General features: G+C 39.6%; 2 protein-coding genes across 9 annotated transcripts in view; one reads left to right on the top strand and one right to left on the bottom strand.

Annotated features, from left to right (window-relative positions):
- Positions 1-4,698, bottom strand: part of GSTCD (glutathione S-transferase C-terminal domain containing) — a 62,482-nt gene extending 57,784 nt beyond the window's left edge. Inside the window, exon 1 of one of the 2 annotated variants that reach the window (XM_017833531.1) lies at positions 4,658-4,698. The gene's annotated coding sequence lies outside the window, so the exon portion shown is untranslated. Of the gene's footprint in view, positions 1-3,199; positions 3,704-4,657 lie in introns of those variants that run through there. The other variant, XM_017833533.1, reaches the window with a different exon arrangement.
- Positions 4,699-4,727: 29 nt separating this feature from the next.
- INTS12 (integrator complex subunit 12) lies at positions 4,728-22,375 on the top strand. 7 transcript variants are annotated; one of them, XM_017833528.1, is made up of 8 exons: positions 4,748-4,808; positions 9,028-9,156; positions 10,701-10,864; positions 12,763-12,909; positions 13,454-13,641; positions 17,439-17,598; positions 18,931-19,083; positions 21,426-22,007. In XM_017833528.1, exons 3-8 carry the CDS (start codon positions 10,709-10,711, stop codon positions 22,005-22,007), a joined length of 1,386 nt encoding a protein of 461 aa, XP_017689017.1. In that variant the 5' UTR covers positions 4,748-4,808; positions 9,028-9,156; positions 10,701-10,708. The 7 variants fall into 7 exon arrangements, with proteins under 7 accessions (XP_017689014.1, XP_017689017.1, XP_017689019.1 ...); XM_017833526.1 differs by lacking the exon at positions 4,748-4,808 and adding an exon at positions 5,736-5,820 and having other exon boundaries at positions 5,925-9,156; XM_017833525.1 differs by lacking the exon at positions 9,028-9,156 and having other exon boundaries at positions 4,728-4,808.
- The last annotated feature ends 1,747 nt before the right edge of the window (positions 22,376-24,122 follow it).

The following is a 24,122-nucleotide window of genomic DNA, read 5'->3' as shown; positions in this document are numbered from 1 at the left end:
TTTATATACATATATACAAAGCATCAGTGACACTGGAAAAACACGAGTCTTTCAAATAACTGTCTGGATTAATAAGGTCTTTGTGCAGTTACATGAATATGATGGAATTATTTAAGAAGCAAAAAAACGGTTTTCATTTGATATATGCTGATTATTTGATTATTTTTTCTTCATGTAGACATGTACATCAAATTTACTACTTCATATTATCTATCACGGGGCCAAATCAACCGCCTAAAAGAAGGCAGTGGAAGAATAAAACCACATCCACCTGACACTAAGATCATACTAATGACTGTTATAGCAAAGTATTTTTAAACTATTACATGACATGTTATTGTCTCAGAAGAACAGTGGCTCTACTATGAGTACTGTTGCTTTTCTTTAATTAGTACACCTGCCACACAAAGAACAAGACAATACATAATGAAATACCGACTTTCCCAGAAGCTATTTAAGTTGGATAAATCTTGACAGCACGTAAGTCAAAACAGACTCAATATATCCTAAGTACAGCTCTGTGGCAGAAATTACATAGTGAAGGCACTGCTAAGGAGGCAAGTCAGAAGAATTAGTCTTACCTGTTAAATCCATAGTCATCAGCACTTAAACTCCTATTCTTGACTACAGTACTACTTTCAATATTAAAAAGTACCCTCATATGCATTTGGGTTATTATTTTTATTTTCCATGGGAACTCAAGGAGCACACAAGCTCATCTTTTCCTGCCCACTCTGGCCACTCAGACATACACATATATCTTACCAATCACTTCAGTGATGAATGTTTTCTTCTGGTTGACCTTACTGGACACAATCAGTTATTTTGGTCATTATCATGCTATATAGAACTGATAAATACTTTGGTAAATTCTGATAAGGTTTCTATTTCCAAAGTATATTATTCTACGTTTTCCAACTATTGTAACCTGTTGTTACAAATTATTCTACATCCATCACTCAGGACTGCCCAAATAAAACATTAATCTTTTCACCACATAGGTACTCTCAACAGTACACTGACCCTTGCCCACTTTCATCCAGAGTAGCAGCTCTGAAGCACTGTCTCACCATAAAGGGTAATGTGTCATTAGACTAAAAATAAAACATAAGTATTTAAAAGATGCCCAAGTAGAGGTACTACTGCTTGAAAACTGGTAGATGAAGGGGTAAACAACCTCAGTGTGAATTCTCCTCCAATCTGTTGAACAAAATTACTTCTACTCAGTAGCAATGAGTAACAGACAGCAGCTGTCAGACAGTCCCAGAGACAGTAACTTACTGGAAATAATGACTTGTTGGTCATTGTCCTGCTTTGTATTCAACCCAGCAAACACAGCTGATGCTATCCTATTAATCCACCTGTATTCTTTAAGTTTGAAGTATTTCTGGTCAAATTAAACCATTCTCATCCTCAGGTATAAAACTATCAAAAATCATGCAAACCATATAAACCAATACTAGGATCTTGCTGAAGCAGGATAAGCAGATGTAGTCCAGAACCACCCACTCCATTCTCTTTACAGGGTCAGAAAATGGGAATATGAATTCAGGCCATTTCATTTAGTCTGTAGTATCGTAACTTCAAGTTAGTTCTCTCAACCATTTTAGGTAAAGCTCTGGATTTTGTACTGAAGAAAAGGTACATTCAGCAAAGGTCTGTTCTTCCAAATGCCTTGAAGAGAGAACCTCTGGGAGACAGCTGCACTAGACAGTTTGAGGGTGGTTACTAACCTCCTCAAAACTCAGACTAACTTTTGTAAATATACAGTCATTTACCACTACTCAGCTGCAACATGAGCTGAGTACGACATGACAGAGAGACTGAATTATTTTTCTGAACCTAAATGAACTTCTACAAAGACAAAAAGAACACAGAAACAGTGATATTTATGATCTACTTAGTAAAGCACTCTAAAATTTTAGAGATGGATTTAATTCAAGGTGAAGGGAGAGAAGAAGGGTTAAGCTAAGACTGCTGTTTCAGTTAATTAAACTCTCCTCACACAGGAGGAGTAAGGGAAAATCCAAAGATTAGTATTATGGTCAATATTATGAGAATTTCTTTTTTTTAAGGAATCACATAAACAGTGACAGTATCAATACAACAACAATTAATTATTCCATTTAGTAATTCTGAACCAAATAAAAACAAACTGTAAATTGCTAAGTTCTAAAAAAAAAGTGCAAGCAACTAGTATCTTACACTTAACAGTGGAAAAGATCCCAGAGGAGGTGACAACTCCAGCTCTCATAGCAAAAATACAAATGTCTCATTTCTTTGGTTTTCAGGGAGAATTAAGAACGTGGCACATTTCACAGTATCAGGCTTAAATCTGAGAATGGGTACTTACATACACAAACGATTTCCAGACCTGGACCAATTAATCTCTTATCATTTATATGACAGCAATTCATTTTGGTTTGTATGGGCAATCAGATCTCTCTCAGCTAAAGGTCCTGATCCTGCAAGTTCTTATGGTACCAGACCTGAAGGCATCTTTGCAATATACTCTTCCGCTATTTTAAAATATAGTCCTAAATTCTTCTCATACACTATCCTACTACATTTTTTCTTCCCAAAGCCCCAAAGAACAGGAAATATCAACTACAGGGATGTTTAAAGTTACATACTTTTCAGACCAGGAGAACAAACTTTAAAAGATAAGGAGAGGAAGCATCGGAAAACCCCACTCTGCTTTTTGCATCGAGCTTTAAAACATCAACAGAGCTAATACTTCAATTAATTAATACTTTAATTTCCACAAGAACTTTAAAAAGTAATTTTAACAAAATGGGCTTCTGTCATGACCTCCTTACATATTTCATTAGAATAGCAAAGCATTCAGTCTGTATTTATTTGTATTGCTAGTTGTAAAAACCTCTATGTCCCTTCATCACAACAGTAACTGAATGTCTCCCAAAAAGCCTTGCAAGGTGCAAGTTTCCTGTGTTACCATTATACATGTGAAAAAATAGAAGCACAAAGAGAATCTTTAGTTCACTGTTACATAGGAAAACCTAAAAATTAAACATTTTTCTTAAAGGATTTGTTGTTTGGTTGGTTGTGAGATTTTGGGTTTTTCTAAGGCCAGTCTGTGACAACGAAAATTACAGTCAGGCTAATTTTATTCTCAAGTCTCTCACAGAAGAGAAACTATATTAATCTGCCCAGGAGTTCTGTCTATAAGTGACTTTACCTGTGTTTCTGTATTGTTTCCTGTGAGAAGATAAGGCCACCTTGAATTGTCACCTCAACCAAACTCTACACCCTTACACTGCCATATCCTACCCCTCTCCCATATTTTACTTCAGAGAATTCCTCCTAACATCTTGACTCTAAGCAATGACATTTACAAAGTTGTTCCCTATATTTTTCGTTCCCAAGACAGGTGATTTTCCACACTGTTTTGGCTCTGCAGGTCTACCTTCCTTGTGAATTTATGCACAGCCTTTCATCTCAATAGCCTACCTGGCTGCCTGTTCTCATTAAAGTGTTTTCACTTAACTTCTACCCTTCCGTTAAATGTGATACATTGATTAATCCCTTGGCAGCTTACTAAGACAAAAGCAGACACAGACCTACACAATAAAACAAAACATGCAAGGCAAAATTGACAAAATCTAACACGACATTGCACTATTTGCTCAAAACGTTTTTCCCAGCACTTTTTTCTCTAATTAAACTATAAATTCTGTGGGAAGAGGTGGCTTTTTATTCTACTGGTCTTATCTACAATAGCCACTATCTGAAAGAGGGGAAACGAGAAGCAATGACCAATACAGGATTTGCACAATAACGTAAAGGCAAGATAAATAATGTTGTCTACCTTTGGTATAAAAGTCACCGTGGCTATTTAAAGCAATAAACACTATGTAAGTATAATGTTCGCTAACTGTACCGGTTTTTACCATTTTCTCTTCCTTTCAACATGCACTAAACGACAGATTAATTAGTTTCACTCAGCTGCTGCGTTAACAATGTGATAAAGAAAATCACTGCTTTAAAAACAAGCATTTCCTGTGAAAATGAAAAACTAAAAAATTCAAAATTAATAAGTAAGTACTTAATTAATAAGTAATAAGCATCCTCTTCCTTTCAGTTTGAATGAAATTCATTCCTTTCAGAATGAAAAAGATATCATTCATTTGATGATTACTACAGGGTAACACAGAACTTTTGCTAAAGCAGATTCATTAAGGCTTGAGAAACGCTCAATATAATGTCATTTAAAAACGCAACAAATATTTAAATTAGCGCAAAGCAATATGTGTGCCTTAAGGCACATAACTTTAGAGAATATATTTCTATTCAGACGATCCATTTGCTGTATGAGTCCAGAGCCACCACTGCACCCGCGAGGGAGCCCAGAAGCTTTTCATGAAGAGCTTCAGACAGGTCTACCAATAAAGTGGAAGTTGTGGACGGTTTAAGAAGGCAGGACACTGGTTACGGAGAACAGAACCAGAACTCAGGGAGGCAGCGCGCTGGAACTCGGCTGTCGCAGAGAACAACACGGCCGAGCTAGAACCCCCTCACAGACCCGCTCCACAAAACCTCTGCTCCCAGCTCCTCTCAGCGCTCTGCCACCCCACCAAAACCGGACCCGGGGATTTAAGTCCGACCGCTTTCCCTCTTTTCGGTCTATTTTCCTTACCCGGCCCGGCCGCGTCCGCCCCGGCTCCGCCCCTTCCTGCCCCGGCCCCGCGCACCGCCCGGAACTGCCGCCCGCCGGCCTCGCGGCGCGGGGGGACTGGCGTGGCGGCGGACCCGCCTGTGCGCCTTCCTCCTCCTTCTCCTCGCCTCCGGTGAGACCCCAGCGGGCGGCTCTGCGGGGATCGGGAAGAGGGGGTCTGGGAGAAGAAAGAGGGGAAGAGGGGGTTTGGGAGGAGGAAAGAGTGGCTTGGGAGAAAGAAAGGGGGGTTTGGGAGGAGGACGGGTTTGGGGAGGAGGAAGAGGGAAGAGAAAGAAGGGGTTTGGGGGGCGGAAGAAGGTGTTTGGGAGGGGAAGAAGGGGGTTAGGAGGGGAAGAAGGGGTTTGGGAGGAGGAGGAGGGTTTTGGAAGGAGGAAGAGGGGTTTGGGAGGAGGAAGAAAGGGCTTGGGAAGAGGGAGGAAGAAGGGTTTGGGAAGGAGGAAAACGGTGGAGAAGGTGTTTGGGAAGAGGAAGGGGGAGTTTGGGAAGAGGAAGGAGGAAGAGGCGTTTTGGGAGGAGGAAGAAGGGAGGTTGGAATAGGGGAAGAGAGGGGGTTGGGAGGAGGAAGAGGGATTTGGGAGGAGCGGGGAAGAGGGGGTTCGGGGGGAAGGAGGAAGGAAGAGGCGGTTTGGGGGGAGGGAGGAGGAAGGGTTTGGGGAGGAGGAAGAGTGGAGCCCACACCACATTTGGCGGCTCTTACCCTCGGACCCGGGGTGAGCTGTGGGTCTCTTGTGGGGCTGGGAGGGGCGGCGGCCGCCGCGCTGTCCCGGTGGGTGCCAGGACGGTCCCTCCCGGGCACAGGGCACCGCCGGAGCCGCTGCCCTGAGCAACTCGCTGCAGGGCGGTAACGGGGGCAGGAGGGTGGGTGGCTTTATATTATCTTAAACATTTTAAGTGTTGCTTTCAGGGGAGAGGCGTTTTGTGCATTCCTGAAGGGAAATCTCAGGGAGAGATTTGCAGCAAGTAGGTTGCAGAGGGTCGTGTCGTGGCTTTGTTGTAACTATTTCAGAAAATCCATTTTAACTAAGGTCACCAAGAAGTTTCCAAGAGGATGATACCCAGGAATTTGTGAGCTTGATAAGTTTCAGTATACACTGGATTAAGGAAAGGTGAAAACAGTAGTGGAGGTAAACTCAATTTGCCAGTGACTTAAATCAATGAGCAGTGGCACGTGTTGAAACACCATCTTCAGGTCCATCTTCACGGAGCTGCTTTTTGTCATCTTTTAAAGGCCATGAGACTGGGGAGATCCCAAAGACTGGAGAAAGGCAAATTTTATGCTCATCTTCAAAAAGAGCAAGAGGGACTAGGAAGACAACTGCAGGCCTTGCTGCTTCCATCTGGAAAGATCATGGAGGAGGCCATTTGTAGGCATAAGGAGGAGCAGGTGGAGACTAGGGATAGCCATCTCGAGATCTACCAAGGATAAGTCATGCCTAACTACCTGGCTTGTCCCCTGTGGCAAAATAGCTAGATCTGAAGGTGAAGGAAGTGTTGGATGCCATCTGCCAGGGGCTTAAGGGGACCTAATGGAAGCCTTTATAAACCTAAGGAGATTTTTGAAAAGATGGAGCTAGTCTTTGTAGTCAGATGCTTTGAGAGGGAGTGAGAGACGGCACAAGTTAGAACTTCCAATTCCAAGCAATGAAATGGGGGTAGTGAGGCATTGGGTCAGGTTGCCCATAAGATTTTTCACATTCCTGTATTTGGAGGTTTTCAGGATCCAACTGGAAAAGTCCTGGGCAAATTGGTCTGAATTCAGTGTTGACTTCACTTTGAACAGGAGATTGCACAGGGTGACCACGTGACAGCCCTTACACACTAAATGATTCTGTGATTCTTAAATAATTCACTATTTCTGAGGAGAAAATGGCAAATAGTGTAATCTTAGACATTTTGGATAAAGGGATTACAGTGATATTGATTGAAATATTAATTTAAAAGTATATTATAAAATACGGTGTGGAATAGAATGTAAAATTAAGGATACCAGTAGTAGTAACTACATAGCAGGAAATTTTACTCTAGTCTTAGAAGATTCTTTGCAGAAGATAACAGATAAATGAGAACTGATTAATACAGTTTTCCAGACTACTGAAGTGTGTGAGTTTTGAAATGTCCCTTGTGGAAGGTAACTGAGAAATTATGCTGTCATGAATCAAGTCCTGATTAAGATACAAAATCAAAAACTGAAAACAGAAGTTTGTTTTTTCCTGCTTTTAAGATTTTCCTTGATCTACTTTCTTAAGATTTACATTACATCTGGAAGTTATCTGGAAAAGGTATTATTGGTAAATAAGCAAAATCTGCCACTGTCACTGATTAGTCAGGAAGAGAGTAAGTTCTGAGGAATGGAAGAATCTAAAGGGGAGGGAGAAAGTGAATTGATATTATCATCATAAATTAATTATTGATAAACACAGTGCAGTGAGTGTGTTGGCAGGAATTATGTGCTGTTGTTTCATGTGACTAGGTTTTAAGTTTACTGCTACATATGTTGAAGGTAGCTGAAAAGGATATGTGAGTGGAAGTCCTTTTAATCATCAGTGTCAGTGAAAAATAAAAATATTTCCAAGTTTATAAAAGGATGGGTTTGATAATAGCATTGCAATATAAATTGAAGGTGTGTGCTTTCTTGGAAAAATATCTTCAGTAGTACATTTGTCTCAGAAAATAATAGAAACAGGAGTTCAGAAACAGATGGATAAAAATACAACCATATCTGAAAATGTAATGGAAGTAGATCCCTTTAACTGCAAGTTATAATGAATAAGATAATAGATGTGTAGGTATGCAACATAGTAGATGGCAAATAAATAAAAAAAAGAGGGCTCTTTTTTTCTTAAGATCCTAGAAATCTAATAAGTCTATTAAATTGGAGGACCACGTATTCTGTATAGTACTCCATTAAACTTGTATGTATTTGGCAGAAGAACAAAGTATGCTCAAGAAATGAGAGAATCCAAAAATTCTTGGATGTTTTAAAAATAACAACCTACTAATTAGCATTATTTTTCCCCACAGGGATTTAAACCCCTTTGAATAGTACACGTTGGGAAGCCACTCCATGATTGTTCGTTGTAGGATTCTTAATATAATCTCCGATACTTCAGGGAGTTTTGTTGCCTTATGTTTGGTCTTGTGTATCCATCATCAAACAGTTCTTATATAATAGTGAAGAAGTACCAAACAGAGACCTAAGCTGAGAAAGGTGCTTTTAGGGCTAGGCTCATGGCTGAATGCTGAGTTGCAAGAAGGGTGCACTTGCTTTGAGCAAAACCAGTTCTGCTCTAGGTTTTTTTTTTTGGCACAGTCATCTAATTTCACAGCTGAGTTATCAAACTGCTAAGGAAAAGACAGTGCCATACTTTTTTTTCCTAAACAGCATTTGAATTATTTCTTGTACAAAGATTCCCCTTCAATAAGAAAGTCAAGGTCTGTCTTGCAGAACAGCCTATGGCATCACTGTTAGAACACTCTGCTGTCCTTATCTCAAGGCTATCACATTGCTCTATGCTGCTTCCACTGCCAGAGGAGCAGTTTATGAATGAAAACATGAATGAATGTAGTTGGATCTTAGGTTTATAAGTGTCAAACCACTGTTTTATACTTAAAAACTGTTTGATCTGTAAACATCTGGAAAGGGCTACTACCAGAAGCAATAATTTGCCTTTTGGACCAGGTCAGTTACTGGTGTTAGTCTGTTTGGCAGTTGTGTTGTTATGGTCCAGTAAGGAGAGCATAATTATCAATTTACTTTTTTCAGGTGATGCTATTTTTAAGACAGCTATTGATGTGTTCATCTTCCCATTGAATAGACTTCCTCTAAATCACAAATAGATTTTTTTTTTAAATTTGAAAATACATGCCTAAGATGAGCATACTTGAACTGTTTAATAAGCCCGGTTCCTTCCCTTCTCTTGAGAAATTTCTTGTGATATTAGTTGTAACTGAAGTAGCCTATGACATTAAAATTTACTCCCAAGAATAAAGAAAGAATTGCTGCAATTTCATAGCAAATAAAAGAATAAATACAGAGAACCCTCTTGAAATTTGGGGTTTAACAGTTCCTTTCAGTATATGTCTTTAAAAAGCTAGAGCTAGAAAGAAATCTTCAGCTAGATGAAAATTGAATTAGTGTGTTTATACTTGTTCTCTAAATATTACAGGCATCCTGAATTGGCTGCTAATGACTGTTTGGCTACCTGTTCTTCTTGTAGACAAGTGTATATTCCTAATAGAAGCCTCAGAGAAGAACTGAAAGTATTGTTTTTTAGCAGGGAATTCTAAAAAATTTTTGAAATTAGTGTTTTGATTCTACTTTCATTCAACAGAGGGTTTAGCAGAGTCCCGGTTTAAGAGTATATGGTACTGACTCTTGTAAAAGGCATATTCACAGAACAAAGAAATGGAGGAGATAACCTACCCACAGATCTTGAGAGCAGCTTGAGCATCTGTTAAAGGTAGATGCATTAAAAAAAGGGTATGTGCTTTCCATGCACTGTGAATTCACTTTTTGTAATCATCAGAGACTGAATTGTCTGGATGGGGCTTTCACTACAGTCTCTGCTTGATCAGTGAAAAAGCAGAGTAACTGGTGTGTAGTATTACTAGCAGAAGTTCTGTGGCCACCAGAAAACGATTTGTCAAGTAGCAAAGATTAAGGAAGAGAGAAGAGGCTCTTGAAGACGATTCTTAACTCTCTGCTGGGTCCATTGATAAAATCCCTATGAAGTCTACTGTATGTTGAACTCCTTGATGATCTCAGTCAAGTGATTCTCTGGTGTCTCGTGAAAGCTCAGCATGAGATAAAGGTTCCTAGGGACTTCTAGGCAAGTGTTAAGGGAGCAGGCTGCCACTGCTGTTTTGACCAGAGAGGTAAAAGTTCACTGCCATGAATATCAAAAGGAATTAATTAATCAGACAAAACCTTGGAAGCTCCAGCTGAAAAAGCTGTCCAGTGCTTTTGAGCAGAACTGATGAAAGGCTTTTCAAGAACATCTTCTAGATTATTGTGTAAAAAAACCAAAAAACCAAAACCAAACAAAACCATAAAGCATCCTGATGTGTTCCCATAACTTCCCACTTATTTCTTAAATTATTAATTGTCAATTACTGATTGAGATCTTTTTAAGTACAGTTTCCAATGTAAATGCAGTTCCTTAGAGCTTTTGTTAAAGAAATGAACCGAGAAGGTTCCAGAGTGCCAGAATGTATTGCTCTGAAGCAAACATAATTTTTTTTAATTAGTTCTAACCTTTTTCTCACTTTGTTCCATTTACATTGTCACTGTGGCATATTGAAGCCATGGATAGTCATTACTTGACATTAAAACTCAGACTGTCACATGGGGGCATGGTTAAATCACAGTCTAAGTTATAAATTTTCTCACTGTTCCAGCTAAATTTAAAAATGGATAGGGTGTTTTTTCAGGTATTTGTACAAAATAATACACTAACTGTTTTATCTTATATTGTATGCTACAATGAGCTGGCTTTTTGTCAGAAGTTTCAAAAGTTTATTTTTCTGCAAGTAGGATTTTTTAGTTACTCTTAAACAAGCCATGACTTAGAAATAACTGTGTGTGCAAATAATGTTGAGGAGAAGAGTCGTAATTGCTTTCCTTGAAGTTGACACTTGTTTTGCATACTTTTCAATATTCTTGATGTATGGAATATCAAGAATATGAAATATTTGTTTCATTTACCTGAGTGTGATGAGTTTAGTTTCTGAATATCAGACATGCCAAAGAATTAATTTGACATAATTTCAGATGTAAAGTCAAATTCAAGTTTTGCAACTCTAGAGTTCACAATCAGTCATCTTCTAGTGATAATTAATTCACATATCACCCTTCCTGTGATTTAATGTCATTCCATTTTGCAAAAAAAATAGATCTTCTGTTAGCCACATGCTGTTTGAGTTATGCTCCAGATGAATAAAGTTGTCATTGATTTTCTTTATTTGTTTGTTTTTTGTTTCTTTTTCATTCAAACTCCCTCTGAAGACACCACTATGGCTGCTACAGTGAACTTGGAGCTTGATCCCATTTTTCTGAAAGCCCTGGGCTTCTTGCATTCAAAGAGTAAGGACTCTGCAGAAAAGCTGAAAGCACTTCTTGATGAGTCTTTGGCCAGAGGAACTGAGTCAAGCTATCGTCCATCTCAGAAGGTATTGGTGTTAGAGAGCACGGGTCATTTTTGTATGCCTTTACAGAGCTCTTTCTCTTTTATAGCTGGAAAGTTAAAGAGAATCAGAAGTTTAGGAAAAAGAAAAAGTAATTATGGAATGTTCATATTCATCATTTCCCTTTTATGCAACATAATCTATTCAATTAACAGAAGTTAATGGGAAAAAAAAAATCTCTACCTTGTTGATGTACCGAGACCTTTAAAAGAGATATTCAGCATTATATCAGACATGCTGTATAAGGTGAACCCAAACTTATGTATTTCTGCAGTTACATTTCAGAGCTAAAAGGTCTTTAAAATGCTGATTACTTTTGCCACAGATAAATATGAAACAGAACAAGCTATACTGATAAAGCTGGGTCTCTTTCCGTGAAATTCTGTTGATGAAGTCATATGGGAATGAAAAACACAAAATGGTTCAAAGCAGAAATGATTTGCAGTCTGGAACCATTGCCATCCAATGGACAAACATTATTTTTCATCTACCAAAAATCACTGAACACCTGCTAGAGGGACTATTTGAATCCAAATTAGTGAATGGAAATAACCAAGCGGGGACATCCTCGTACTGCTACATATTGCCATATGGATAACGAGGTAGTGTTCTCCCCTAGGATGCCTGGAAGTCAGCCTGGTATGTTATAATGATGGTCTGTATGCTGATACATCAGTGATATTTCATTTCTACATCTACGTGGTTCCAAATAACTAAAAGGCACTATTACTGCTCAGCATATATCTTGTACGGTGTGGTCTAACTCCTTTCTGTTCAGCTCCCTGAAACCTAAACTGCAGTTCCCCCTAACACAGGCCTCAAAACTCTCGAGTGCCCTCAGAGCTCAAAGAAGCGATTTGTGGTTTAAAGAGGAAGCAGAGAGATCAATAATAGTGCAAAGAGGCTTGGGAAGCCAATTCTAATAACAGCTTGGCTGGCAGTCACCTGCCCTCAGGTGAAACTGAAACTCAGGCCGGAGGAAGAAATCTTTTGTTCTCTTCTTTTTAGTATGTCTCCAGTATCAGCTGGATTGCAAAGCTCAGAAATGAAAAATGTAATGGTTTCTTTCCTTGCATTCTTATAAGGCTGCAGGATTAATTTATGGTTGACCATGAAATCCAAGAACACAGTAGGGAGCACAGAGTTACCACAGTCAGGCAGATGAGGATGCAACCTGACCCTGGATGCAACAGGAAGTCAACAAACTTCAGAGAGCTGAAGCTCAGGGCTTAGGACCTGTCCCAGTACAGAGCAGAGAATTCCTGCCTTCTTACCAACTGAGAGGGGATACCTTGCTCCTGTGCATTAATGTGATTAATCACTCATTTACAGACTCTCTTGGTTACTGTCCATTGCCGACCTTAAGGCGTCATTAATGAGAACTATTGATTCCTTTTGAGATCTAAATTTATTCATCTGCTAGATGAATATGGACTGAGATTCAGCAGAGGTCAATATTTTTCTCCATGAAGGAATGAAGTATTGATGTCTGGTTACATCAGATGTCGGGTTATGTTTTCAGCTTATATTGAATTTTGTCCTCAGAATTATCTGAAAATTTGTGTTCATTATCTCTTTGAATTTTAAAAGCAGAAATGTCTTCCTTTTTAATTAATGTTCCAAAGAGGATCTGTCTTTGGAAAAGGAGCACCTTTCCCTCTGGAAGGTGAGTGGTAAGGGGAGGTTTTACTAGTTGTCTGCAACTTATGCACAGTTATTTATTGAAGTGGTATGAAGATATTTAAGAAATGGTTTTTTTTAAGAAGTGTGTGTGTAGATGATTGGTGTTGTATGTTGTTTGCCTATCCTGGTATCTAACTAATTGCAAACTGGGAAGTATCTCAAGTGTAGGGTTTGCCTTCAGTTTTTGTTTCTGTTTTTAGGAAGCCGAGCAACCAAAAGTATCTGTTACCAAACCTATTAAGCAAGAGCCTAAAACTTCTTCTAGTTTGCCCTCTGGCAACAACAATGGCAAGCCCACTGCATCAGAAAAGGTGAAAAAAGAAACAGAAAAGAGATCTGCTGATAAAGTAAGTGATTTTTGTTCTCTAATGAGATAACTTGGTATATAACCTCAAAGGTGTTTTAGACAGAAGGTTCCCTTTTCAGTCTCTGTAGCTCAACTCATCTAGTGGTGTGTAACCTGTGAGCTGTATTAGCCAATCATGTCTTTAGGCACTCCAACAAAAGTCTTCTTATAATTATTCTGTGATTGTTTTCCCTTCTCAGTGCAGGGAGAGTTGGATTTCATGACCTTTAAAGGTCTCTTCCAAACCAAATCACTCTGTGATTCTCTGTTTTGAATCATCCTGATAATAACAAGGTACTAAAATGTAGCAAATTGAAATGTGGGTTTCCCAAAGCTTTTTCAAGGATTTTGAGGTGAAGTACAAAAAGTGGGCTTGCGGTTCTAGTTCGTAAATATTTTGAAGAAAATATGTAATTAAAGAAAATACATTGTGTGTGTCCTCTGTAAAGCATACCTTCTTACACTTCTAATTGTGCCAATTATTTTCTCATTTTAATAATATCTACTAGCATTTTGAGTTTTCACATTCTGTATGTGTTTAATAGACAAAAGGGGATACTGCTGAAGGAGCTGATGCACCAAAGAAGCCCAAAGTAGAGAAGCAAGAGGCTCGTTCCTCTCCTATTACAGTTCAGACGAGCAAGGATTTATCCATGCCTGATTTATCTAGCTTTGAGGAAACCAGTGCTGATGACTTTGCTATGGAAATGGGATTGGCCTGTGTTGTTTGCAGGTAAGTCAACGTTTCTTCATTGCTAGTTACCTTTTTTTTTAATGTGTACCATTGAGTTAATGCTTCTTTTAGTTTTTATTCTGGAAATCATTTAAGCGCATATCCAAAGTTGATAATAGATTTAAGCATCCTTCACGAATAAGAATAGTTTCTTGAAAATAGAACCTTTAATGAGAAAAACAGCTTTTCTTCAGGAAAAGGCAAGTGAAAAATAAAACTAAACATGATGCAAAACCTATCATGACAAATACCAGTTTTTAATTATTGGAAAGCAAGTTAAAGTATTAACGGCTAATGATAAGCATTTTAAAAAATCACTTCTCTTCTTAAAGCATTTGTAAGTGGCATTATTATGAGATGTATATGTGTTGCTCCTCTTTTCCTAATCATTTGACATTAATTTACACATAGCCATGTTTTCTCAGTAAATATATCTTGCAGTGAAGACAGGTTCTTTTTACTTTCCAGTAAGGGCTCTAAAATTGGATTTATTAACATTGTGCTAGCAGTACATTTAGTGTTAACAGAAGTATAAAATTCAGTTCTGAATATCTACCCTAGGATCAAATCACTCAAACCAGGATTTGGTTTCACAGATGATTTATGTCCTTGTTAAGCCCCCACTGCTGCCAAAAGGAGCAGTTTGGCTCTCCCAGTTGTACCTCCTTCCCTGTACTGTTTAGGGGATGTATTGCACACAGAGTTTTGTGATGAGCTGAATCAGCTTCTGGATCAGCTTTCCACTTGGGTTTTTCAGTAGGTTTAGGTTTCAGTCAGCTTAGTGAGTGTAAATGCTTGTGTTGGCACATGTGTGGATACAAGAACGTAGAGCCAGGACAGAGAAGGGGTTGGAACTGGCCTTTCGGTAGCAAGTATGTATTTCAGCTCAGCTTAAGTCATTTGTGAAACTGGGCTTTATAACTTCGTTGTTCCATCATTTTCATGGTCATTCCTGTTGTGTAGGTAAGGAGGCAACTGCAGTCCAGGGATGATAAATTTCTGTTGTTGCAGCTAATTATACTGGTAACCAATTGTGGACTGATGAGATTTCATGTCACATTATTTCTGTATGTTAGCTCAAATGTTTAGTTTCTTAATAGAGACACTGAAAAAGGAAGAAGTATGAAATAAATATCTCAATTTTACCTTTTTTTCCTTCAAATTCCACTTTTTCTGTCCCCTAAAAGGGGCAAATCCCCATTTGGTGGTATGTTAAAATGCTACTAAGAATAGTACGGTATTAAGTTATTTGGCAGGAAGGGATAACAAAAAGGTTTTTTTAGACAGTCTTGAGCTGTTGTGGATTATTAATTTTCTGTCTTCCCTGGCAAAAAAAAACACATACAGGCATAATGAGAAATGCCTGCAAAGTAAAGAAACTAAAGAAAATGCAACTCCTGTGCCCAGCATGGCCAAGACTTTGCTTTGAAAAGCACAGGCCGGGTATGTGGTTCCATTAGCTGTTCCACAATCGGTGTTTAACCTGGCTGCTGAAGGTGTTGCTTCTACATGCTCATAGTCACCAACTCAATTGTTCTTGCAAAAGAGTTTTCTGCCCTGGCTAACTAAAATAGCTCTCATTAACTGATGCCAGAGGGAGGGAGAAGTACTGCAGGGAAAGAAACAACCCGTTAGAGAGGGGGTGGCAACAGTCACCCTGACACTCAGGATCACTTTCATTTTACACAGAGCTTGCTGAGACTGATGTCACATGGTTCTTCACCTCCACCTTGTGCTGAACCAGATGCTTTTAAGAGGATTTGTGCTATGGAGTTCTGACTCGAACATGTTGGTCAGACAGTATTCCTCTATTTACTGCTCACTTTCAATATGTGCACTGTTTTTGGGGTGGCCATCTTGAGCCAAAATAGTAATATCCCCATACATATGAAGAATAAAAGCACTGGATACTCTGTAAAATAACTCAAGTATGAATAGTATTTTTAAAATGGCATCTTCTAATAACTCAGTTATTCAACCAGTTGTGAATGAAAACATCATGTCCAATTGCAGAGTAGGTGGAGTTCATAGCAAAAGAGGTTATATTTACATTGCTTAAGAAGACAAGTTGACAAGAACCCAGCTGTGAGTTCACAAATGCAAAAAGTGCATTCGAATATTAACTATTCCTTTTTTTAGATGAAAAAACTAAAGCAGAGACATGAAATGTTTCTTCAAGATTTGCCAAGTGTCAAATGTATTTTCACAGTGATTATGAGTATTGCACGTTGATGCCTGTTGTGTTTTAATTCTTGTTCTGTTATGCCAACTTAGGCATAAGGAGGGAGAGAATATTAAAATAACTTCAACTTCTCCAGTACCTGTAGGTCTTGCAAAAACAGGACCCACCAGTTACATGGCTCCTCAGTTATATGAAGAGGAAATACTGTATGCAGTTTATAGATGATTGTGAAGTTTTCATCCCAGAAAAATCTTTAAAAAACACTGGGTTGGAAATAACAAAATTTCAAATTTTTTGTTAATACCTTTTTGTTTGGTTTTTGATGGTAAAAAATTGTTAAGCTTGTTTCTTAGTTATCTTATAATTTAAAAGTAAGTGGTTTAACTTGTTTCTGATCATGAAGAGTTCCTGACTTTTTAATCAGTCTGGGATTGTTCTTTGTAATTTTAAAATAGGGTGAGTCTCGCGCCTTGACACATGAGGTTGAAAAATCACTGCTTTGTTCTGATCCAGTTTATTTAGGAATGAGAAACAAACAAAATGTCTTTCAAATATCCTACATGTAGAATAATGGACCCTGGAATTTCAGAAAGGTTTCTCCCTCTGTTTTTAAATTGCCTGTGTAAAAGAGAAATATTTCTTAGAAAATGTTGTAGTATCAGACTTCATTTTTCTGTTATATAAAGAAATAAGGGATTACCTTTCCCCACCCATCTACAAATAGAGTTTCCATGGTTACCTGGGTACCTGCTCCTCAGGGATATGAGCAAAAGCAGCTTAGCAATTAAATAGCTTGATTTGTCCTCTGAAAGAAGAAATCGTTAAGAAAATGGTATTTGGCTAATTCACAGGCAGACTCCCAGTCATGTATATATCACTAATTTATCGTTTATACAGCATGATTACTTTCAACAGAGGCCCATGCAAAATGAAGTCCTCATCACCAGCTTGCATGTTTGCTTCAAGGCGGGACTGCACAATTAATCCTTTCTGTTCCATCTTTCCATGATTCTGGTATTATCTCAAATTCCACGTGTCTGTTTGTGTAGTAGGGACCAAAAGGATGGCTAATAAAACATCTTCAAAGTAGTGTAGAGCTTGGATGATGATGCTTTCAAATCCTGTAGCAGAAAGCACTCTTACTGGCTTGTCGTTGAGAAGTTAATTGTTCTTGAACTGTATTGCTCTAAAGCTTACAGCAAAATTGTACAAATGGAGACTAGGCCTTCATATACTAATATAATGAGGAAGTCATGTTTGTTATAGAGTGATGTATCCATAAAATGCCCAGGTGAAGCAAAGCAGGCAAGACTTATATTTCTAATACAAAAATCAAACAGAGAAATCAAAACTGTCATACACATGTTTAATATTGTGGAAGTTTTAGATATTCTTGAAAAAAATTACCTTTTAAAAATATCAAGTTTCTAAAATATTAGTTAGGAAGAGCTGATACAGGAAGAAAAGGAATACATTTCATTTGCCAAAGGTAGGAAATATATGCGAAAGCAAAAATATTTTTAATTTTTATCTTAAGCCTTGCAAAATTTTCAACAATTGGATAATCCTCTAAGTGCTTTCTTCCATAATCTGTTCTTAACTATTTGCTCTGCAGGCAAATGACAGTTACTTTTGTGAATCAGCTAGTGGAGTGTCAGGAGTGCCATAATCTCTACCACCAGGATTGCCATAAACCTCAGGTGACAGACAAGGAAGTGAATGATCCTCGACTTGTATGGTATTGTGCCCGCTGTACCAGGCAGATGAAGAGAATGGTAGGAGTCAGTTTTTTGTCTCGTGTGAGCGCTATTTGAATACAGCAGGCTATTTCTACTATGTGAGAGTATTTTATGGGTTAGAGAAATCTTAGGAAGCATGTTGGAAAACTGTTTTTCTCAGCAGTGCTTCCCTTGCTGCAGGTGTGTTTTTTAATGTAGCATCTCAAAGAGCATTCTGCAATGTGCTTCTTAAAAAACGTTTTTTAAAAATGAAAAGTTGAGTGAAGAAGAGTGAAATAGGATTATTTCCTACTTGGCAGGCAGCAGTTGAAACTTCTTATTTTCTTTGTTTCGGGTGATACTCAGTTTTTAGCATATGTCTACCAAATAACCCTACAGTTTTAGTTTTCTTCTCAGCTTTGGACATTAATGGTTGCTTTCCTGTAGGACAAGACCGCAAATTTCAGTCCAGATCTCAAGCATTGAGTTTTCTCAGGCTCAAAAACAAGCTGAGGGTAGCACATTCCAGTAAAAAAAAAAAAGAATTAAAATCTTTATTTTGATTGATCTGCATGTTAATTTCTTGACTAAACAGGATCCCACTGGAATTGCACTTGTCTCATTATGAGAAATGAATATGAGAGTAAGACAGCACCTTGGGTGCATGAAACATTAGTGACTTTAGTTCCAACGTTTTAAAATCACACCCTTTTATACAGCAGAAAGTGTGTTTTGAAACTGCTCTGTGATAACTTAGCAAGTTGTTATCTTTTGAAATGGCTCTACTAAGAAACAAGAAAAAAAGGCAATGTAAGATCCTGGCCTAGGAATTATCATCACTGACTGAAATACGTGATTATTCTGATGATCATCAGGCTTTTGAACTCAGAGGAGTGTTTGCTGAAGGTCAGTTCCTGCACAGGATAGCGATTGCAGCCATTCAATAGTTGCCTTCAATACGACCTTTCCTTTTTTCCTTTTTGGCATGAATTCTGCCATTTTGCCTGCCACTTCTTAGCAGGCTCTTGCAGCCCACATCCCAGTACTGCTGGATTATGTCCCTTTCTTCTGCAAGTTCACCTTCCTTTACCTTATTCCTGTAAAGGCCCAGTGCTTTCCTGTTCTCTAAGTGTCACCACTACAACTCTTTCCACGCTGAAATAGCAAGTTCTATTCAGGATGCTTTGTGGCTGGACCCTGTCTCCAATACCATAACCAGCACTGTCTCCACATCCCCTATTACCTCATTTCTCATGGACCATTAAACTTGAAGTGGTAAAGACTAGATTGCAATCTTAAAATGCTCATGCTTTTTGTTAACAGTCAAAACAGTCAATGTTATAGGGTCTGTAAATAATTTGGCATGGTTTTTTCGTACCACTTTTGCAGGCTCAGAAGACACAAAAGCCACCTCAAAAACCAGCTCCTGCAGTGGTTTCAGTTGCACCAGCTTTGAAGGATCCATTGGTCAAGAAGCCAGAAATTAAGTTAAAACCTGAGACCCCACCAGCTTTTCTAGCATTCAAGAGAACAGAAGTCAAGGTAATGTAGTTTAAATTTGCCAGAGGAAAAGTTTGTTTCACTGCATAGATTATAATCTTTTCTCACAAGAATCATGAATGAAAACAATGCAGACTGAGCAGCACCATAGCATTAACACTGAAAGAATGGGGAAAAAACCCTCACTTCACCAGTAAGTCCCTAAAACATCCAGCTCTTGACTGTATTTTTATGTTACAAGGGAAGGAACAGAACTGACGCTATGAATTTTTTTAATGATATTTTATACAAGTAGAAATCTTTATAAATGTGCCCTGGCAGCCTAGAAGGCCGGCCATATCCTGGGCTGCATCATAAGAAGCTGGCCCAGCAGCACGTTGAGGGAGGTGATTCTGCACCTCTACTCCACTTTTGTGAGCCCCTGCCTGAACTACTGTGTCCAGCTGTCTCAGCACAGGAAAGACATGGACCTGTTAGAGCAGGTCCAAAGGAGACTGCTGAAAGGAGCTGGGAAGGGCTGGAGCCTCTCCTGTGAAAACAGACTGAGAGATCTGGGGTTGTTCAGCGTGGAGAAGAGAAGGCTCCAAGGGGCCTTCCAGTACCTAAAAGGGACCTACAGGAAGGCTGGAGAGGGTCTTTTCACAAGGAAGTGTAGTGATGGGACAAGGGGGAATGGTTTTAAACTGCAAGAGGATAAATTTATGTTATATATTAGGAAGAAATTCTGTATTGTGAGGGTGATGAGACACCGGAACAGGTTACCCAGAGAACGTGTGGATGCTCCATTCCTGCATTTTTTCAAGGTCAGGTTGGATGGGGCTTTGAGCAACCTGGTCTAATAGAAGGTGTCCCTGCCCACAGCAGGGAGGTTGGAACTAGGGGATCTTTAAAGTCCCTTCCAACCCAAACCATTCTATGAATCATAGAAAATATATTATTTGGTCTCTGTGGTCAAGTGACGTGTGTATTTTAACAGTTAGGCTTTTCTTCCTGATAACAGTCGACTTGGACGTGCTGGGTTTACACTTTGAGTTGATGATCTTGAAGGTCTTTTCTGGCCTAGACAGTTCTATGAGTCTACGATAGGGAAACTCTAGCTGACTCTGAGATCTAATTTAGGAGACTGATGCTTCTTACACATAATTTGATCCTAGTGGGCAGCGTGGGCAGGGGCGTTGGAACTAGATGACCTTCAAGGTCCCTTTCAACCCAAACCATTCTGTGATTCTATTCCGTGATTCTATGTTGCTTCTATTTCTGTTTTTCCCAAGTTAAAATACTGTCACAAGTTGCTCAAAGGTGGTAAACCAGAGGCAGTATAGTAAAAAACATAGCAGTCTAATAAAGCGTGACCCTTACCTAGGAAAACACGGCTTTAACTCAAAATCAAAGCAACTATTCATGCGCTCAGAGTTATGTTTGCCATTGCTCTGCCTGGATGCAAACCATCATGAATAATATGATGGGTATTGCTCAAGCTCTTATACTTGAGAATACTTTTTTCACCTCAGCAGACTTATTTATTTGCCTAAATGGGTTGTTAGACCTGAGGCCTGATTTCATCCGTCATCTTTACTGTTTAGAAACTCTCCAGAAATACTGTAAAAGGGATATTACTTAAATAGAGGGGTTTAGTTTTCATTTTAACTCTGCCATTTGCTGTAACTCTGGTTTAATAACGCAACATATCATCCCCATCTGAAACCTGGAGGTTATAGGGTTTAAGGTGTGGGAACTCAGGTAATATGTAGAGCACTTTGCAAGCAAGGGAGCCCATGTGTGCAGAAGGCTTGTGTTTTGCAAGAGACCTGAATGGGAAGAGACCTACAGGAAAGAAGTGCAGTGCATTTTTTGGGGTTTTTTTTTAATTCTCTCTGTGGTACAGGCTTTTAAGAACCAAGGGAGAGAAAGGAAACAGTTTAGATACTGCTACTTTGACCAAAAGGCTGTAATAAATGCAATAATAAATTGCTCAATGTCTGATTTTTGTCCAAGCATCTGTCATCTTGTTAACAAGTGACACCAGGTAACAACAGTAAAAAAAAAAAAAAAAAGGAAGGCAAGCCACCACCTTTTATATAGTTCACAAATTTGGGCTTTTATTATTCATGGAGGGATCACAATGCTGTATGGTAGCCTGCTAACTGTATAGAAGGAAGGGGAGAAAAGGTATTATTTGTTCCATGTGGCTGGGAGATTAAAAGTTGGCTGCACCTGGCATCCTTTCTTGTTCATGTTAGCACTTTCAACTGCAGTAAGCAGTGATGAAATATTGTCCATTGGATGATCCTGGGAAAAGAACTGAAACAGAGGCTTGAGGTATTCATACTGTGATGTGTTGCACAAATAGATGCTACTGTAATAAGAATGCTTTTTTATTTTAGACCTCAGCAGCAGTTTCGGGGAACTCTGCCAGTACAAGTGTTTCCTCTTCAGCAACGAGTGGCCTTACAGGATGGGCTGCTTTTGCAGCCAAAACCTCCTCTGCCAATCCATCAACTGCCAAACTGGGATCAACAGCACAGAGTGCCAGTGGGAAACCGGCAGCTTCTTCAAATAACCAGAAACCTGTGGGTTTGTCAGGGTTGGCAACTTCAAAAACAGGACTAGGGTCAAAAATAGCTTCTGCCAACAACAGCACAAACCCTGTTCAGCTGAAACCTCCTCCACCTCTGACACTGGGGAAAACCACCCTGAGCCGCTCAGTGAGCAGCGACAACGTCAGCAAAGTGGGTCTCCCGAGTCCCAGCAGTGCCGCGCCGAGCACCAGCAGCCAGGGGAGCAGCGGGAACGGCAACAGCGGGAATTCAGGGAACAGCGGCGGCAGCACGAGTAAAACCACCACGGATACTGGCAATCAGTCAGCCTCCCTAAAGGGCCCAACTTCTCAGGAATCTCAGCTCAATGCTATGAAAAGGTTACAGATGGTCAAGAAAAAGGCTGCTCAAAAGAAACTCAAGAAGTAGTACGTCTGCTTGCTAATTTTGTTGGTTATGTTCTATGAAACAGCAGCATTGGTGTTTTTGTTAAAGGAAATCCCCCAGTTACTGGACTGAAATGGAGGTTAAATCAGGGAAGCCCAAAACTTATGTTATACAGGAGGTCAAACTTCAATAATTCTGGTATTCCTTCTGCCTTGTGAACTGAGTATGTTGGAGGAATTCACTATTATATGCTCCTGTTTCTGTAGCTCAAAGCACTGAAACTTGAAATTGTAAAAGTTGGGTATTTTTAAATATTAAAAAACCCACGTTTATGGGGACACTTAATAAAATGAACTTTCTGAAACCATCATTCTTAAATGTTAATAATAAAAGGATTATTAATCTGGGAAGTCATTGCCACTTTTCTTTCACCTCGTATTCCAACACTTAAAATGCTTGAGGTGTTCAGAGTTCTCTATATTATGCAGAGTTAATTATCTCAAATTATCAGGTTCATCATGGAAAAAAATGCATTTTCAAAAATTAACTGTTAAACAACGGTATATTTAAATGGTGAATTTTGGGTTGGTAGTTTGGTTAATTGGCCTATTTTGGTTTTATACAGTGAGAAGCTTCATGCAAAAAGAGCGGAAGAGAGTCAAGGCAGTGTTTTCAAGCTTTCTTAAACTGTAGAGGGCCTTAATATTGTCCTGTTGAATAGGAATGGAAAATAAGTGGAAGCTAGTGTATATTTTAATTGAACAACATTGTTGTATGATGTGAGAGAGGGGAAAAAATAGAAGAAAAGGAAGGGAATTGTCTTGAGTGTTAGTAAGTTTGCCTCCTTTCTGGCACACCTGAAACACAGAAGACTTTTTGATTACCTAAGTATTCCTTGCTGCAAAGTATTGCTGTAAAATTCATGAGCCTGGCACGTGCCAAAGAAGAATTGCCTACCATCTGGTCTGGAAAATGAAGCCTCTGGTCTCTCCACTGTTCTGCCACAGTCTATATGATTGTTATCTACACTTACTGCTTTCTCATAACCAGAAGGAACAGAGGGATGAGCTTTGTCTCTCTTCATTTTGCAGAGCATGAGTCCCCTCTGCTTCCCTGCCCGAGCATGGTCTTGCACTTAGCCCAGCTACTGTTACGAAGGAGATTTGAGAGCTCTTGGGAGCTCAAGTGTGGCTCTTGGGAGCTTCCTATGGAGGCATTCCTGACTTTTTCTTAACTAGATCTAGTTTTTACACCCACAAGCATCCCTTCAGTTGTTTCCACATATCCTGCCAGACTCTGTTACACTTCTTCAAACCTGTCCCAGCCATGTGTGGATTAATGCTTTACCACCCAACCAAGATAGGTAGTTGGGAAGTATCACGTCTTCCAGCTCTCCACTCCTACCCCTGAGCTCTTCTTCACAGTTTCTGGTCCCTCTCTTTGTCCCAGCTGGTGCAGGTTGTGTTCAGCTCTCCAGAACTGGTTCGAGGTGGGCACTGGAAAATGATCTTGAGTCTTGCTCTCTGTGACCAGCATTTGGCAATTTCTCTCTATTCCTTCTGTGATGAGGGGAGCATCTCTAAATGTCAAAACATCTCTGACTGTATTGGATTTGCATGGCAAGGTTTTGGTAGTGAGGGGGCTATAGGAGTTGGTTCTGTGAGAAGCTGCCAGAAGCTTCCCCTGTATCTGACAGAGCCAATGCCAGCTGGCTCCAGGATAGACCTGCCACTGGCCAAGGCCGAGCTCATCAGCCTTGGGGGTAATATATTAAGGGGAAAAAGCTGTGCAACAGCAAGTGTAGCCAGAGAGAGTAGTGAGAATATGTGAGAGCAACAACTCTGCAGGCACTGAGGTCAGTGAAGAAGGAGGTGCTCCAGGAGCTGAGGTTCCCCTGCAGTCTGTGGTGCAGACCATGGTGATGCAGGCAGACCCCTGCAGCCCATCAAGGTCCATGGGGGAGCAGAGATCCACCTGTAGCTCATGGAGGACCCCATGGTGGAGCAGGTGGATGCCCAGAAGAAAGCTGTGACCCTATGGTAATCCTGTGCTGGAGCAGACTCCTGGCAGGACTTGTGGCCCCATGGAGAGAGAAGCCCATACTGGAGCAGGTCTGCTGGCAAGACTGGTGACACTGTGGATATCCATGCTGGAGCA

The sequence above is a fragment of the Lepidothrix coronata genome, unplaced genomic scaffold (assembly GCF_001604755.1).
Source record: "Lepidothrix coronata isolate B3197 unplaced genomic scaffold, Lepidothrix_coronata-1.0 Scaffold215, whole genome shotgun sequence".
Taxonomy (NCBI): Eukaryota; Metazoa; Chordata; class Aves; order Passeriformes; family Pipridae; genus Lepidothrix; species Lepidothrix coronata.
This window is presented reverse-complemented; position numbering and strand designations above follow the sequence as displayed.

Bases quoted from the DNA above. Each gene is read 5' to 3' on its own strand.
- INTS12 (XM_017833524.1), top strand. From the start codon at position 10,709: ATGGCTGCTACAGTGAACTTGGAGCTTGATCCCATTTTTCTGAAAGCC. The intron at 10,865-12,762 runs GTATTGGTGTTA...TTCTGTTTTTAG, and splicing joins GCTATCGTCCATCTCAGAAG to GAAGCCGAGCAACCAAAAGT. The intron at 17,599-18,930 runs GTAGGAGTCAGT...CCACTTTTGCAG, and splicing joins CCAGGCAGATGAAGAGAATG to GCTCAGAAGACACAAAAGCC.